The following is an 18,605-nucleotide window of genomic DNA, read 5'->3' as shown; positions in this document are numbered from 1 at the left end:
GGTTTTGGAAATCTCAAATTAAGGTTTTCGAATATCATTTTTGGACGTTCTTTAAGTCATTTTTGGGGGTTTTAGACCCTTCTAGAGCTGTTGGTGAGAGTTCCAAGCCATTTTCCTTGCCTGGTGTGGGTATCAAGCTGCTATGAAGAAAATTTGTGTTATTGTGTGATTTCTGATGACTTGTAAGAGTGTTCCTAGCTCTTTAATGTATGATTAATAGTTTCATGTATTGGTATATTATGTAAAAATTAAAGGAAATGTGTATAAATTATCAAGTGGATTCAAAGTTGTGAAGGTTAGTTATAAGGTGGAACTTCTTGGTGTAGTTTCAAGTATCATTAGTCTGATTGCAAGGAGCTTAGTATTGAGGGTTATCCTGATACTCTAATGGTCATACATTCTTAAATAGAGAGGTTTGACATATGTGGTGAGAGTAGCAGGAGGTCTTAGTTTTGGGTGCTTCCAATATGATCCAAGGCGTGGAACAAACTAACCTTGTGAGTGTGATAAGGTGAAACCCATTGGCAATGGCTTTGCAAAGCAGTAAAAGCCACCACAAGTGCACAACTCGCCATAACTCGATATTCATTCTAAGTTTGGACAGTCCAATCAAAGTATTTCATGCATAAAGTGTTTGTTTGGTTGGTGTGATATGTGTATCATGTGTATAATGTTTAAAATGTTCAAATATATCCTTAATTGTTTGTATTCTAGCTTACCCTTGCTTGTGTGTTGTCTGTCTATGTGTTGTTTTCTCTTTTGCGATGATCACCTAAATGGTATAAGCTTAGGGAGACAATCTTTTAGTTGTTCCAGCGAGAGATAAGGCTAAGGCAAATAGAGAGTCAAATGGTTCTATAAGTGTAGATCTTATCTTTTGTAAGTTTTTGATCTAGTGGTTCTATCACCATATATGTAATATTTTATTTTAATAGTTTTATACTATTAAAATTAGATGTTACATCATCAAGTTCACACAACATAAACTCAACATCCGAATTTCAATTCAATGCCAAAAATAATTCATAGCAACACAAATTTCATTTCTATTTTCAATTCATTTGTCTAAATCACATTTACTCAAATTAAATTCGTGTTATTGGATTGGTAAAAGTATTCACTGAATTATGCTAAAAACCCTACTTGGTCAATTAGAAGAAAAAAATAAACTTGATTTAGTATTTGTTTTCAAGAAAGGATATTTTTCTAGGGGCCTAGTTTTTGTTTCAATGTTGCAATCAAATTTTTGTTGGCTTTTTCTCAATGCACTTTATCGATTTGATTTTTCCCTGCTCCTACCACTTTGTTTCCCGTTTCTGTTATAATAGTCATTGACAAAAATTAAATCCCATAATTGGATTTCTGACCATGTTGAGTTAGAAGTGAGAGTGATATTACCAAAGTGCAATTCCACTAAATCAAAGAAAGTTTTGATGAGAGGGGCATGCGAGGCTTCAAATAAATTAAGATGAGTGGTGGGTCATTAGGTATTTGTTATGGAAGTTATGGCTCTTTAGAGAAACAATCATAAACAAAGAAAAGAGATTCCACTTTTAGCTTTAAGGTTTAATGTTTTTTCTTTTAATTTTAATTAACATCAGAAACAAAATTATTAAAATTGGTCTTATCGGTAACATACCATTAACTACATAAGAAAAATATTAACGTTATTGGTCGTGGATAATTAATTTTGAGACATTTTTAAAAAAATTAAAAAATAAATTAAAATTAAAAAAAAACTAAAATTAAAATCACATAATAATTTAGAAACTAAAAATATATTTATTTTTTATTAAATAAAGTTTGGATTTAAAACAGAATAGAATTTATTATTATTTTTGTTATATTGTTATTTTTTTCCATTTTTATCCAATTACACAATTTTACTTTATATTTTAGGTTTAATGTCTCTTTAGGTTCCTATTTTCGTCCACAATCTCAAATTGGTCCTCTTTTTTTTTACGTCTCAATTGGATTCTTATTTATATAAAATTAAACCAAATAAAGAAGCAGGAGGGTGTTATGTGACATGTTAACATTGTCTTTTTAACTGATGTGACATTAAAAACATGTGTGAAATGTATTTTTTTAATTTTTGAATTAAAAATAGAGTGCAAAAAGGGAAAATAAAATTTAAACAAAGGCAAAGTAGTCATCTCATTTCATAGAACACATAGAAAGGTCAAAAAGCACTCCTAGCACCAAACATTGCTCCTGAAATGCCATTCTTCGTCTTCTCCTAGAGAAGAACCAAAGACATTCAACAAACAATACCATTACATTTACAAGTACCACAACAAAAATTCACAACCCCAACTTTTTACTTCTTTCGAAAGAAAAACATTTCATCAGACAAACGAAGCATGAATGCGATGAGGATGGGATGTAACATCCAGAACAAAATCCAATACTATACCTAAATTCATATCGACATTCATTTAGCAGTCAAATCCATAACATAATTTCAGCACAACACATAACCAGATCCGAAAATGTTTCATCATCTGAAAACCCTTGAGAGAAGAAAAAAACTCATACCTTAAAGGAAGAAAACCTGAAAACCTAACAAAGGGGAAGGACAAGAGTGTCAACGTCGTCAGTGTGAGGTGACTTGCCTTTGCCTTGCCGTCGTCGTGAACTCGACAGAGGAGATCAGATGAGCTTGCAGCGATGGGAAGAAATATTGGAGATGAGCTTCGTTGCTCGTGAGTGAGTAGGTTGCCGGTTGTCGGTCGCTGTTGCGCTGTGAGCTTGAGGGGGGAGGCGATTTGTTCCTGTGGTTGGGTTGTGTTTGCTGCATTTGAAAAGCTTAATTGGGCTGAAATGCCTGACCCACGTAACATTGTTGTTTCATGCCTTTCACTTCCTTCACTAGCGACTACTGCATTTACGCCTTCCAGGACACCACCGAGCCCTCCCACGTGCTCCTTAAGAACTTCTACCTCAACCTCCTTGCCTCCAAGCACACCTCCTTCATCCCGCTCTTCCACAACAACCTCTCAGAACACTTTGCTGATCTCGAGGACCAGCTCGCCAGAAAATCCTCCAACGCCTACTTCAACACCTTCGTCAACTCCGCCTCCTTCAACTTTCTCTCACGAACCCTAATTTTGCATTCATCAATTGCAGAGAAAAGAAAGGGACTGCCTTTAATTTCTTTTTTCCAATTTATCCTTAATATTTTAATTTAGAAATTACAAAATACACGTTAATGATGTATAAACTGTCATGCCATTTAAAATAATACACTAACCATAACATGTAATCCAAACTTAACTAGCCGTGTCGTTTGTCCAATTTGATGGAAGACCTCTAATTATTTCAATTTTACAAAAATAAAGACTCAATCGAGACGCCGAAAATGAAGGAAACTTATTTAAGATTTAGGACAAAAGTTGGAACGTAAAGAGACATTAAACCTATATTTTATTTTAGGGTTAAATATGTTTTTCGTCCCTTAACTATCACACGATTTTGGTTTTAGTCCCTACTCGAAACATCGATGATTTTTAGTCATCATAATTTTGAAACTCTTCTTATTAGTCCTTAAAATTGAACAATTTTAACTTTTTTAGACGTGGCAAACGACGATGCCACGTTGCTTTTCTCTCTCTCTTCCACGTTGCTTTTTTTATTGATGAGATTAAATGATTGCCATGTCAATTTCTCTGCCATGATTCTGTAAACGCGTACCCATAATTTCTCTCTTCCCTGTACTTTTGACGATTCCAAAGATGGTGCACCTTAGCCCAAAATATTTCTAGGTCTGGTCCTTTTACTGAGAAGAATGAAAAATTACCAAATCCTAGTGAAAGGAACTACAGGGAGTGGATTGTGTAAGCAGCTTCTCTCAACTCAAAGATGAGGAATATTGAGTTGGGCATTTTCAAGCTTTGAACAAAGCTTTCTAATTGCTTGATAACTTGAAGCAGCGTAATAAATGCTTTTTCTTCTTCCAACTTGATTCACTATAGTCAACACTTCCCTCTTCTAAACTCCCCCTCGTAAACGTCGTCGTTCGGGTACGCAACCACGCAGAATTGAAACTCGGGCTGGGCCAGGCGGGCATAGAACACGTGTAGCTTCAGCTTAGGCTGGGCCTCGGGCTTGAGGAAGAAGCGGATGGAGGGGATTCGCGGTAGGGCGAGGCTGAGCGAGAAGAAGAGCGCGACGAAGAAGAAGAACACGGCGAGGAAATCAAGGATGAAGGAGTTTGTAAGGTAGGAGACAAGGAAGTAGAAGAAGGGGAGGGATAAGAAGATGAAGAGGCGTAGGCAGCAGCAGAGGGAGACGACGGACGATACCCAAGTGGCGGCGGTGGTGGTGGTGGAGGAGGGAGCGGTGGCGTGACGCGATTTTGGAAATCTGTTGAGGGTTAGGGATTTGCAGAGGAAGGGTCTTTTATAGGGAACTGTTAAGGTTTGGGTTTGGAGGTTTTGGTTGAGAGTTAGGTTCGGGATAGGGTGGTGGTGGTGGTGGCGGTTAGGGTTAGGGTGGTGGCGGAGAGGGTTGAAATCGGAAGAGACGTCGGTGCTTTCTTTTCCAATTTGAAGTTAGGATTTCTTATGATGTATTACAATAAGGAAATCGTAACCACTTTCTTTTCTTTTCTTTTATTTTTCTTCTTCTTCTTCTTTCGCTTTCACTGTTACTTTTTCTTATGATGTTTCTTGTCAATACCAACATAATATCCAACTTTGGTGTTGTCCCATTTGATAAGATCACCACCCTTATACCACAAGCTAGATCAAGTACTGCATCTCCTCGACGAGCATAAAGCTGAATTAAAATGCTCTTAATCCAGTTATTGAGCTTCAAATGAATTATTGGACTGGCCTCCCGTTCTTCCAAAGTCTGGTTGGACCTTGCACTGCAATGATCAACTACTTTCCGAGCAAAAATCTCCGTGCTTTCATCCTCAAGAAAATTTGCACCACCTTGAGGATCATGCCTAGCTTTGGATTGAGGTGGACCTACCGAGGTCGAAGGAGATTCCAGGTACCCACGTTTCATTGGGAGCAATAAATTGAAGAATAATGACAGTCACTCACTCTGCGTGCCGGAAGATGCTACAATAATCGTCGAAGGATATCGGAAGATGCTACAATAATCGTTTGGATCAAAGATCGACGTTTAGCTTTGTTTTGTTCAGTTTTATTTGTACAGAAAGATAAAGTTAGGGTAGCGATATCTTAACAACCGTTTTTTGACAACAGCTTTGACAACGCCACGTGGCGCATTGTCATTGGTTGGTGTTGATTTTAAACTTTTTACTAAGAAAATGTGTTTTGGTTGAAATCCCCAAAATGCTCCGTTTCTTTTTTTTTCCCAAATCCTCTTTCCAGAAGAGGCGATGCTCAATGTAGGGTTCAACATTTTGGAATTTTGGATCTGTCTCCTTCGCACTCGTCCTTCTCCATCCCAGAAGTCGTTCTCTCTCTGTCGCACTCGCACAACCGTTGTCTCTCTGTTCCACTACTGTTGTTCGCTGTCGTTGTCCTTCGCACTCTGTTGTCGATGTTACATTTTCAGGTTTCTTGATTTTGATTTCATTTTGTGTGTTTGATTTTGATTTCATTTTGTGTTGTTGTGTTGTTGGTTTGTTTGCGAAGGTGGTGGTGTGGTTTAACCGTTGTCGGTGGAAGGGCTTCGACCCCTGAGAAGTTGGTTTGTGTATCTTTCTTGACTATTTTGAGGAATGGCTTCGACCCCTGACACTGCTTCTACTAACAAGGTATGTACTTCATTCTTGGTTATATTGAAGCTTTGTGTTGTGTCCTGATGGGTTGTGGTTTTTTGGGGCTTCTCTGTTTTCATGGAACTTATTACATGAAAAAAAAATTGTATTTTCATATTGTGTAAGTTAGTACAGTGACGATTTTTTGGGGCTTCTCTGTTTTGGGGCTTCTCTGTTTTACTGGAACTTAGTAGAGTGACGATTTTTATGTTGTGGTTTAGTCCAGTGACACTTTGTATAAGTTATTCATATTTCTCATATATCTTATATAGAAATAGATTTCTATATGTTGTGGTTTATATTTCTATACAAATATATTTTCATGTTTTTTTAAGTATTAAAGAATTCAATATATATATATATATATATATATATATATATATATTTATTTATTTATTTATTTGGTGTGTGATTATGCGTGGACAATGATGGGTGTCGTCACCCAATCAAATTTGATTGCATATGAGATGCAGTATAGCTAGGAAGTGACTCCTAGGTCGTCTCACAAGGACCAACTACGGTTCAGAATCAGGTCTAACACATAGTGGGGGGGGGGGGGTTGAAGGTGTTTGAGACGAGAATTAAGCTCAATTAAAATGCGTGGAAATTAAACACAACCGAATAAGATAGAAAATATTAAAGTAAAATAAAATGCTAAACCTAACACTGCAAGAGACAGATATCCAGACATAATTAAAACTATAAAGATGCAACACTAAAGCTAAAAAATAAAATGTTATCCATCATGAAAACAATAAACAAAAAATGCTTGAAAAGTTAAAATCACATTAGATAAATAAACCTGAAATCAATTCCATATATATATATATAAAACTCTCGGTGGAAGCATTAAAATAAAGTAGGCAAAACCAATGGAAGGACCTTTACTGGACGTAAACCCCATTTAAATTGAAAATGCATTCACTTCCTAAAAGAAAGAAATTAAAAAGCAATGGTCGTTAAGTTCTTCCAGCGAACACATCAGCACCTCAAGCTCATGGTCAAAGCAAAGTGAATAAAATTTCAATTAGAAATTAACAAATGTTGCAGGCCGTGTGCTATGTCTGAAGCAAGGAAAAATGAACTTTTCAATTGGGAAACAATTCCCTATGCGGTAACACTGCTTTCCACCAACTCCCATCACCAAAAACTAATCTATTCTTCAATCTCAAGACAATAAAGGCAAAAGAAATTCATTTGCTAGCCACACCATGCGTCCCATCACTCAGTCTCTACCTAATCTCTTTTGATTCCAACAATAAGAAAAAGAAAAAAAACTAACTATCTTTGCAACATGACCGAATGGGTCAACTAGGAAGAAATGGAAATGTGATTCTCCAAGAGAGCTGCAGCCATGAATGCCACTTGTTTTCTCCTAAGTAAAAAGCAAATTGATTACCGTGTGCAGCCCAAGATAGGACGTCACATCCCTCCACTTCATTTTCTTGAAATCAGCGTGTGACATTGATAGATGGAAACCTTAACCAAGTATGTGAAACCAAATGGAAAAACAAAAAAAGTGAATTCAGCAAATGAATTAAACATGGAACAATTCATTCAACCATAATCCAAATGCAAAGACATGATTTTCAAAATAAAATTGAAAACGTTGCAGCCTCCTTTCTTTAAGAAATTGCCGAGAGAGAGTGAGTCCTCTGTAAAGTGACGGCTCCACACCTTTCCCTAGGGCCAAGTGTCATCCAATGTAAGGGTGAGGTCCATCCTAAAGGAAACCCTAGGTTGACAAGTGTCTTAGACTTTTGGGCCCATCACAAATTTTAATGGCCCAATGTGCAAAAGTTTGTCCAAAAAGTTTAAACAATTAAATTACAATATAACTAAAATTTAAAATGTTTAATTGAAGAGTCTTGAAATTTATTATGTCTCCTTCCCAATGCTCCAAATTGTATTTCCAAAATTTTCCTGAAAATAATAATGCAAATAATTAGCTTAGAAAATTCAAATTAATTAAAATTAGAATTTCCGGTCAAATTAAGCATAATTAGGAAAAACGGGAAAATATCAGACAATTAAACACAATTCCCTGATTAATTCTAACACAATAAACTAAGTGAAATCAATAAAATATCGACTCATCAGACAGATATAATGTTGAATAGGGAAACGAAATGTGTATGGACTTTAATGATTTTTGTTTAACTTTTGATGGCCAAACTGGTTATGGAATCGTGTATTTTACTTGCTGGCTTTGCAAGAGATCTAAGACTTGCCTTTTAAGCTAGGGCTACTAAATTACCCTACACGCTAATTGATGTTTTATGCTATAAGGACTTGAATGTGCAGTGTCTTATGGGCTGCTTTGATTATATAATTGGTTGCTTTATTTGGTTACGTCCTTGAATATCTTATTTATGCATGATTTGATTTTTTGATGCAGTTGTTTGTTCGACATTCAATGAAAACAAAGATGATTGGTGGTTTGAATGGAATTTTGACTGAGGAGCAGAAGGATATTATTTCACAAAGTCCATTTAAATGGTTTTTGTCTTCCTAGGAAAAAAGAAAACCACTAAACAAATTAATATGTACAATCGACAAACATCATCCACATCAACATCATCATTATCTACAAGCACATTAAACACCTTCAATAGCTCTTTCAATGATGTTTTTCTACAATCAGACAAATGTAAACCTACTTTACCCACAATTGAATCATCTGAAGGTACCTCTAGTCCACCCACCCCAAACCCTAAAACTCATCACCACATCCTGCACATGAAAAGGAACCAACTGTTGCCTAACTCTAAAGGATTGATGGTGGGGAATCCATCTACGGACCAGGAGTTTCAACAAGTTAAGGTTCAACTGTATAAAATCATCAATTCGTAAACAAAACTTAAACGGAGTTCTAAAAATGCGGTTTTGATGTGTCAATTTCAGTAACGAGTTCATTTGGTTAATATATGAGGCATCCATCTAAGCCCTCATTTGGTTAACGAATTCAAATTTATCACAATCAATTCAAAAGTCAATGCTCAAAAACAACTATCAAAGCACAAAACTTCAAGTTCTACTTAAATTGCTTTTGCATGGTACCATTTTTAGTTGTATCGTCAATGAAATCTTAACCTATCATACATTACGAAAGGAGATAATGTTAAGTTCAATGCACTTCATAAAAATAAAAGTTTAAGTCTTAAATATTATAGCACAAACTGAATAACTAAGCCTAAGTATGCATCTAATCTTTATTCACTGTTTTATCCAAAAACAATGGATGAATGTAATTGGTCCAAAAAACAGTGGAAATCAGAGTCTTTAAAAGGTTTCCAATTTAACTTTTATCAATGCTCAAACCCAAAAATCCAAAACTTTTATCCTCAAAAGAAATTTCAAACACAATCAAACCCTTCACAAACACAGTACCACGCAACACAACTTGGCCTCAAATTCACCCTCCATGAAATTGATTCACAATGCAGTTTTTTTCCATGCCCTTCCTCAAAAGAAACAACCTTTATCACAATTTCCGGCACCCAAACAAACCCAAAGGCAGAATTCACCACAAGATTCAATCAAACTAACGAACACAGAAGGGGATAAACAAAAACCACTCAAACCCATCAAAGAAAAAGTACAAACAGTAACATTTGGTTAAATAGAAAGCATTGACTCCTCTAAATACAAAATTTCTACAAACAATATCATGCTTCAAAGAACAAATTTCTTAGAAGGGAATATTGTCCACACCTTTGCCCTAGACTTCGCTTCAATCCACCTTCAACTTTCCATAAAAAGCGACCACCCAATAACCAACCCCGCAACGTCAATAGCGAAGAAACGTAACCTTTCAGAGTTTTGAACTTTCAGAGTTTTGAACCACCGTACACAACACCTAAACGAAAAAGAAACGCACAATAAAGGCAAAGAATCAAAGAACTAAACGAACAAAAAAGAAAACAAAAACACCTCTCCGTTCGAAACGTCTCCGTTCAACGGTTACGAAAAAGCCACACTTCGCCTAAAAATCCAGCCTTCAACGGATAAACCGATACCTTTTTCAGTCACTGCGTTATTTTCACAGAGATATCGTTGCCAGACTTTTTCAACAACAGATGAGAAAATATGAGGGTTGCGTTTTTCAGAGACAAAGGTTTTTTGTTCAGTTGAGAGATGAGAGAAGGTTTCGATTTTTCAGAGACGAAACCAATTTCTGAAGAGAGCGCGAACACTATACCCCAATTTCCATCTTCCCAAAATGCCTTTACTAAATCAATTACACACGTTTTAAAAATTCAATACATCAGCCAATGAGACAACGCCACCTGACGTTGTCAAAAACGTTGTCAAAAAACGTTGTTAAAGTAACGTTTTCCATAAAGTTAGGGTCAACTGTTTATTTGTGAAAACAAAAAAAAAACAACGTGGAAGAGAGAGAGAGAAAAGTAACGTGGCATCGCCGTTTGCCACGATTAAAAAAAGTTAACACCATCCAATTTTAAGGACGGACTAATAGTAAGAGTTTCAAAATTATGAAGACTAAAAAGGAGAGACTAAAACCAAAATCATGTGATAATTAAGGGACGAAAAAAGATATTTAACCTTTTATTTTATTATTGGACCTATTTTATTTTTTTTTTCATCTATTTTCTTTCTTTACGACTAAACCTATCCTTAAATAATTATTAAACCCTTGGTTTCTTAAAACAACATTTGATCCTTGATAATCAATAAAACTTTCTTGAGTAACTCTAGATTCAGTTAAAAGGCCACACAAACAATAAAAAACGTTAAAAATAATATAATAAGAAGAAAAATTAACAAAATATAAAATAAATGATAGTAATAAAATAAAAACCTTGAATTGCAGAATCCGAATCGAAGACGAAGATGAATGCAGATGCAATTTTCGCACCGTTCCCTTTCTAAAATCCGTTAATATTTTCTCTCATTTTCTCACACTTTCTCTCTGAACTTTCTTCAATGGCAGTTGCAGCTTTCAAATCCTCTTCGCGAAGAGGAACCCAATCCTCTGCTCCTTCCAACGCCTCTTCTTCCTCTGGCAGATCCTCCACTAGAGCTCCCAACCCCCCTCGCAGGTCAAGGAGCGTCAGCGCGTTCGCTAGGGGTAGTTCGGACATTTCCACCGAGTTCCTCAACAAGAGGGATAATCCTCTTTTCGACGAAACGCAGTCTGCGAAAACTGTTCTAGAAACTTCCACGGCGCGTGGAGCGGCGCGAAGTGCCGAACCGGCGCGCAGGGAATCAGGTCGGGCTCTTTCCAGAGCAGAACCGGGTCGACGGACGCGGTCCTCTTCGCAGTGCCCGGTTTCAAGGAGGCATCTGAACTACTCTACTTCTGAGGTGTTTGATGCGTTGAACTAGTCTTTAATTACAAGTCTCTAATTACCATTAAAACTGTTAATTGCTTTAGGATTTAAATGCAATTGTAGTCTCTTAGTTTAAGATAAAGATACTGGATTGTTCCTTATGAAAATCGCAATTGTGGTATAATTATTAATTATCAATTTTGCATTTGATTTATTTATTTTATTTTGTTTAGTCCAAAAATATATAGGTTCTAAATAATGATTTAATTATAATATAAGAAATAAATGTAATTTTTTAAAATAGATTACTAAACCTCTATTTTTTTTTTTTCATGTACATGAGGCTGGTAAGTAAAGTCTGAGCGAGTGTTTATTTTAAAATAGAGAATTGAAAATGCAAATTGAAGAAAGGAACACAAATTTTATTGATACTTGTTGTTTGAAAAAAAAAAAATGTAGCATAATGTAAATTGAGGAATGAAAGTTTTGTTTGTTTGTGTCTATAATATCATTACATGTTTTTGAAACCCCAAATTTGTGTTGAGAAATTTGGGGCTCGTAATTCCATCTGTCAGATAACAACAAGCCTGGTGTAAGAGGTAAAATTAGTTTCTTAAGTAAGTGCTATTGTAGCTTTTCAATGTAATATTGACTACTGTTTGTTTGTTTGTTTTTTTTTTTTGTATTTATATCTCTAACAATATTCATGATGCAGACCAAAAACTAAAATGAAAGAAAGGTTTACGAGAAATAGAACTTATTTGCACATTTGTTGCTTTTTTGTGTAGAGCGAGGTTGAATGTAAAGAAGGGAATGATTTGAAGTTAGTGGGGAGTAATAGAAAAGGTGATTTGGTGGGAAGAAGTGAGAATGGTGTGACTGATCAAGTGAAGGATTTGCACACATGGTCTAGTCGGCATTCATCTATTGAGGTCTCAGATTGTTTTGCTGCCACTTTGGTTAGTTCCTTCCATTGCTGGTGGGGTTTTGTAGCGTATTGGAAACATCAAGTCCAGGAAAAATTTACTTATTTTTTCAATGGTCATTTTGTTTGTTTGTAGTCTGATTTGCAAACTCAAACCTGTGATGAAGAAGCATCAACAGCAAGCTCTGGATTTGGTTCTGATGAGAAAACTATAAAAGCAGTTTTTGAACAGATGAAGGTGAGGTAACAAAGCGTGCAATGTATGTTTGGATTGATTGAAAGGACCAGAATAGAATAGTATTAACTATTATTGATAAACCGTCAAGTTGATCCTTCAAAGTTACTAGCTTGCACAGAAGTTCCCTAGAGATCTTTTGTCTCTAGGGCCTACTTGCTTAATAGAATCATTGGAGGACTGTTATGGTATCGTTCTAGTTCTTTGAAAAACTGATTTGGAAATAAAAAATTTCAGGACATGTGGTGATATGTGTAACTCTGGTCTAATAATTTAGAGGTTTACTCTTCAAAATATGGTGAAATTGAAAGGAACCAAGCAGAATTGATTGCAGTTTTTCACCGTTTGTTGCCTCTGTTTTTGTTCCCTTCCAACGTAGAACCAACTCTTTTGTTTATAAATTATAATCCATTCTATCAGTGTATATGAACAATATTATAGTGGTTTTATTCCATTTCATTCCTCCTACCATTAAAAATGATACAAAGTCATTCATAGTTTTTTGTCATGTGTGCTTAAAAACTTGATGCCACACCTTCACTGATGTAGATTTTGTTTCCCACGAATAGGAGATTTCAATGCATGAGAAATTATTCTCCTAGGGAGAAACTTTAATGCTTATATGATATAAAGACTGCATAAAATGAATAATTGTTCTTGATGACAATTCGATAACTTTTGGTATATTTGGGTCTTGACTTCTGTAGTCAGTACAAGGAGATCTGCCGGAAGCCAGTGATATATATGAAACAGTTCGTTCTGAAGTGAGGCGTGCTATTTCTGAGATTCAAATTGAACTTGAAAGTGTATGTTTCATAAACTCCTATCTTTCTCATTGTTGGTTTTAAGTCAACTGCCACTGTTTGAATTGATTTAGCTTAGCGTGATTAATACAATATTCCACTATTCATGAGTATGTGTTTGTGTGTCTCATACTAATAATTACAATTGTATATTATTAACATTTATAGAGCTGTGAAAGGAAAAGGTTGGGTTCAAGAGCTACTAGTCTTAAGTAATTGCTATCCAAGAAGCATGGCATGGCAGTTTATTCTCTGCAAATAAATCATAAATTGCCCCAGACGAAAAAATTGAGGACAACCTCTTCTAGTTTCACTGCGTTTTCAAAGTTGAAAGTTCAACTCGTCCAGGAACGTGACATGACATTTTACATGACTTTTCTCAATTGATACATTTCTTGTGATTTTCATTTATATTTCTAGGGAAGTGCTTACTAACATCATTTCTTTCTTTATAGTTTGTGTTCAAAATTTCTGGTTGCTCATCACAACACAACTTACAAAGTCAGAGTGTTATTTATTGTCGATATAATTGTAAAAGGAAGTATTATGCTATGTTCTAACTTGTTTCTAACTCTGGGTTTTAGGCTATCCAAAAGAGAAATGTTACTGCCATCTCTGTTAGTAATGTGGCTGATATTCCTCCTGACTTGGTAAATCCTGGTGCAATAGAATTGGTTTTGGAGATTAGAAAAGAGTATGCCAAAAAGCATGAAGAGGTGATGTTCCATTCGATACTTGTAAATGGAGCCTGGTTAACTTTTCTTTCTTTGTTGTTGCTCATCTCATAGTTGAGCTTGAGGGTTGGTATCATTGTTGCCCAAGAACATGTTTTGTTTCTGAAGCTCTTTTGTGTTTTTATGTGGGAACTCTCAAATGAGCCACCAATTCCATTCCTCTCTCAAGATCAAATTTCAGTCTTGCCCTTTGTTTTAGAGTTTATATTGTGTATTAGGATTATAGTCTCGTCTATTTTTAGTTTCACTCTAAGAAGACCTTATCATACTTACAGTCCCAGCAGCGAGCTAGAAATCTTCGAGCAGAACTGGCCATTGAAGAGCACCGTGAGCGGGAACTGGATAGAATCTTGAGAGAAGTTCTTCCATCTCCCAAGAACCCTATTGTACAAAAATCTCGTACAGCAAGAAAAGTATGTCATATTTAGGCATTTGTTTATTCTAATGCAACTTTTCAAACTTGTCATGTGTGATTCTTAAATTCTTTGCCCATTATAGCACGTGTTTTGTATTGTACATGGAACTTATTTTATCATTATATATGTAGAAAGGAAAGATTTGCTTAAATCATAAACCTTACTTGAAATATTTTAACTCATTAATCTCACAGCTGTGGGATGAAGATGATGATAGTATAGCTGTTGCTATAGATATTTGTGCAGTTGTGCATTTTTTTTTTGTATTTAATTCTGCTCCATTTCCATTTTAATGAACCAAAAACTTTTTCACAGTCGTCTAGCTTTGAAAGAAGGAGGATGTCAAAACGTCTTGCAGAAGATGCCAAAGCTTATTTTGATGAGTGTGTCTCGCTATCAACTTTTGATAGTTCTGACTTTTCATCCCAAGAGGATCCCTCACTCAATTTGGTTGGTCCACCTACTCCATCTGGCATCCATGTATGTTTAACCGAGGCAAGTCCTCATGCTTCAGTTTGTACTTTCATTACATTCCTCAATGATTAACAGGTCTCTCAAGATTACTTTCTCGCATAATTTGTTTCCTAAATCCCTAATAAAGTTCTTAAATAATATATTTTTAATCTTATTCCATTATAATACTTGAAACCTTCGGTTATCTTGGTGTCTTAAAGGCATTAGTATGGAAATATTAACTAATTAAAGGTGGGATACTATCATGCTTATTGTCACCTGAAAATGGGGTCTAAAGTATATGCATTCTCATTAGAGGCAAGTAATGTACACTGATAAGCTATGTTTCTTGTTTGATGATTTATATTTTTTACTATTTGCTTTTTGATGTTGATATTAGACCTATAATAACTTCAAGGCTACTTAATTGTGTGCCGGTAAAATTTTTCTCAACCTGGTAGGAAGTGAAGAGCTGGGAATGAAAAACTTGGCTTCTATGATGGTTCAGAATAATTTGGCTAAAGTATATTGCAAGTTTTAGTTATCACTCAAGAGTGAGAAAATGGAAGGCAGGCAGAAGAAAGTGGTTAATAGCAGTGGAAGATGCCTTTTGACTTTTATTCATCTCTTGTCAAATGGCTTGTTAGGGTAGATCTTCTACAAAATAAAAATTTAATAATTGACGCCTATTGCAGGAATGCATTAGAAAGTTAAAAGTATCGCCTATTGAAAGAAACTTGTATAAACTCGTATATGCCCTACAGAGGATAATAGTTTAACAAGGGTAGCCGTATTGGTAGAGGTAAGGGGAACCAGAAGAGGAAGAAAAAAACTGCAGTTCAAACCACTAAGAAAATTTGAGGTCAATGGTTTCACTATACATTATACATTTTGACATTGTTTGTTCAATAGGGAAAATGGTTGATTGTTGTTTTATAAGATTTTTCTTCTGCAAGGGACACAAGAAGGAAAATTGGTAATAACAAATGACAATGTTAAGATGTGTTTCTGACCACACAAAAAAGATCATGATAGGAAATGATTTTAGAGGAAGATCTACCAGTGTGACACTAATTAGAGATAGATTGAATGATTTTCAGTGCTGTGAAAAGGGCAAGAAAGTTGGACGAAGTTGCTAAAATGGATTTCATGGTTAACAATATCTTAAAATATTTGGTCTTTAACTAGCTGCATGATGGCATTTAAGCCATGCAGCTAATCTCTCACCCAGTGGGATAGTAACCTTCCAATTTTTTTGATTTTCTGTTGCATTAAGAAGGCTGGAACCAATAACAACTTGACTTCTATGTTGGTTCAAAATAATTGGCTGTAAGGAAGTTGCCAGTTCTAGTCATTTGCCTATGCTCTGAGAATAGGAACCAAAAGGCAGGAAGAAAATTGATTGTTAGGAGTGGAAAAGATGCCTTTTTACTAGCTTACTATAAACTCTTCTCAAATGTGCTTGTTAGGGAATATCTTTTTACAAATATTGCTAAGAGGAATGTTTTCTAATCTATGGAGTGCTCTTACTTCAACTTTCAATGATGATGTGGTCACGTGCTAATAATGATTCCAATTCCTTATTTTTCCCTTCCATTGAATGTAAAAAGTTTTATGACAAGAAAAGCCTCGAAAAATGTGTTGGGTGAAGTAAACCTGTTTTTGAATTGATTGAAGTTGTTACAAATTCTGTCCTGGTCTTGTACACTCCTAAGGGAGATCATGAATAGTGTTGCATCATTTTCACAGGAATCGGGCACTCGAGGACAATCGATGAATATTCATCATGGTATTTCACAATCTCCTGCCAACAATGATTCTGTGGGAGCTTTTCATGGTCAAGTCAGTTCAACCACTGACAGCACAGAAACTGGTTCCAAACCCTGCTTTTCCTTTTCACAGAAACCATCCGAAACCTCCGCAATTCAACAAGATATTCAACAATACATAAAAAAGTTCGAAAAAAATGTGAAGACTTCAACAGTGAGATCAAATTATTGCGAACCTCTTGAGTATAGTTTTCAATCATCAACTGAGAGCTTGTTGATTGATAGGGTTCTATTAAAAAGTAGAATTGATTCTGGTAATTTGTTACTATGTGGTGGTGGTAATAAATTGTTGTCAAAATTTTACGGGAGAGGGATTTGACTTGGAGGCATAGTTCAAGCTAACTCTTTTATTCTTGTAATTTTGATCTTATCATTTACACATGTATAAAATCTAAATGTACAAGTGTTTATCTTTACATTTACAAGTACAAATGTTTAAGCAATGCATTCTTTTATAACATTTTCACCATTGATTAAGATTCATTAAATGCTAATAATTATACTATGAAAACCAAAAATATAAATTTTAGCATGTTTTAATTAATCCAATGTCTTGAGTGTTTCAAAATAAGATATGGATTGATGAAATGAGTTATTACTCAATTTTTCTTGTGTTCAACTAGTTAAAAACTAACTTGGATTGTGTTGTACTCCTTTTTAGAATATATTAGAAATTAAGTTACAATCTTATCCAACTCAATCAAGCTTGTAAATTGGGTTGAATTAATTCTTTATAATTTGAAAAATATGAAGTTATGATATGGTTATTAGTGTGTTGACGTACTTAACAGATAAAAATATCTAAAACAATCACAACCCTTCATTAGAAATATGATAGTTCATCAAAACCAATAAAATCTTAATAGTAAGTGTGTGAAAGTTATCAAAAAGAGTTAACAAGGGAAAATATATCATCATATTTAAAAGATTAAATAAATCAATTCAATGAATTAAACTTAATTTGTGATTTTTATTTATTTTTTTCTCTACTCTTCTGTTCATGTCAATATAATATGTAAGAACAACTTTTATGTAATAATAAGTATATGTGAAATTTACTCAACTTATAATCAAATTAAATTTAAATTAATTTTATTAACAATATTATTTAAGATTTGTAGATTAGTTTAGATATTATTTGATGTTCATATTTATATTGGATTAAAATGAATAAAGATGGTAACAAGGAATGTTAAAAATCAGATAAGCTATTAGTTAATGGATTGAAAAAAAAGAGTGAACAATGAGTTAACTTAGTTATGTGAGGATATCAATAAACTCTTTTAAGTCATTTTGTGATTAATATATGCTACCAATGACAAATGACATATGTGTTTTGACTGCACATATCACAACAAAGAATGTTTCAAAGACAGATATCTACTACCAATATTGATAAGATTGTGGATAGCACAATAAGGTATGAGTTATTGAGTTTTATGGACGCATACTCAGGGTACAACCAAATTTGTATATACCCACCCAATGAGGAGAAGACGACCTTCATGACAGAGGGAGCCAACTTTTGTCATCCCTTCAGGTTAAAAAATACAAGTGTACCTTATCAGCACTTGATAGAAAAGGTGTTTGTCAATCTCATTAGAAAGATAACGAACATCTACATAAATGATATGGTCTTGAAATCCAAGGTTGCAACCGACCATTTGACACACCTACAAGTCTTCTTCGACAAAGTATGTTACCATGTCATGAGATTTAATGCAAAAAAAAATGATTTTTCAATTTAGATGGCGACAAAATCATGGGTTTCATGATGACCCAAAGAGGAATAAAGGCTAATTTAAAAAAGTGTGAGGCCATACTCAACGTGAGGAGCCAAACCAACCTTAAGGAAGTCCAGAGTTTGAACAACAAACTTGTCTCACTCTCTCGTTTTCTGCCATGCTCAGCATAAAAGGCAAGGTCCCTCTTTAAGAAGCTAAAGGGAGCTCATAGCTACGCTTGGATTGAAGAGTGTAAGACTATGTTTCAACAGGTTAGAAAGTCACAATCCTCCTCGTTCTCAACAATCCTTAACCAAACCAACCGTTGGCACTAGACATGTCACACTCAACAATCAACTCGGTCCTCACCATGGAGAAAGATAAGAAGCAGTACCTGGTGTACTTCACAAGCTGGACTCTCTTCATAGAAAGAATGTTTCCATTTTGGTCTTTGC

General features: G+C 35.0%; 1 protein-coding gene and 1 long non-coding RNA gene across 3 annotated transcripts; one reads left to right on the top strand and one right to left on the bottom strand.

Annotated features, from left to right (window-relative positions):
• Positions 1-7,614: 7,614 nt before the first annotated feature.
• LOC111241168 lies at positions 7,615-10,691 on the bottom strand. The gene is made up of 3 exons (XR_002666964.1): positions 10,560-10,691; positions 9,452-9,596; positions 7,615-7,660 (listed from the first exon to the last, which is right to left on the bottom strand). It is a non-coding gene; the product is annotated as an uncharacterized LOC111241168 (long non-coding RNA).
• Positions 10,566-16,842, top strand: LOC106754654. 2 transcript variants are annotated; one of them, XM_014636705.2, is made up of 8 exons: positions 10,566-11,065; positions 11,820-11,990; positions 12,093-12,194; positions 12,899-12,997; positions 13,579-13,710; positions 14,004-14,141; positions 14,460-14,624; positions 16,347-16,842. In XM_014636705.2, the coding sequence occupies exons 1-8, from the start codon at positions 10,685-10,687 to the stop codon at positions 16,743-16,745; spliced, it is 1,587 nt and encodes a 528-aa protein (XP_014492191.1). In that variant the 5' UTR covers positions 10,566-10,684; the 3' UTR covers positions 16,746-16,842. The 2 variants fall into 2 exon arrangements, with proteins under 2 accessions (XP_014492191.1, XP_014492189.1); XM_014636703.2 differs by having other exon boundaries at positions 14,460-14,639.
• The last annotated feature ends 1,763 nt before the right edge of the window (positions 16,843-18,605 follow it).

This window comes from Vigna radiata, unplaced genomic scaffold (genome assembly GCF_000741045.1).
Source record: "Vigna radiata var. radiata cultivar VC1973A unplaced genomic scaffold, Vradiata_ver6 scaffold_209, whole genome shotgun sequence".
NCBI classification, from domain to species: Eukaryota; Viridiplantae; Streptophyta; class Magnoliopsida; order Fabales; family Fabaceae; genus Vigna; species Vigna radiata.
Note: the sequence above shows the minus strand (reverse complement) of the source record. Positions and strands in the feature narration are given on the sequence as shown.

Excerpts from the sequence above, each read along its gene's own strand:
- LOC106754654 (XM_014636703.2), top strand. The coding sequence starts at position 10,685 with ATGGCAGTTGCAGCTTTCAAATCCTCTTCGCGAAGAGGAACCCAATCC. Across the intron at positions 13,711-14,003 it reads ATGCCAAAAAGCATGAAGAG|TCCCAGCAGCGAGCTAGAAA; the intron begins GTGATGTTCCAT and ends TCATACTTACAG. Across the intron at positions 14,640-16,346 it reads TCCATGTATGTTTAACCGAG|GAATCGGGCACTCGAGGACA; the intron begins GCAAGTCCTCAT and ends TCATTTTCACAG.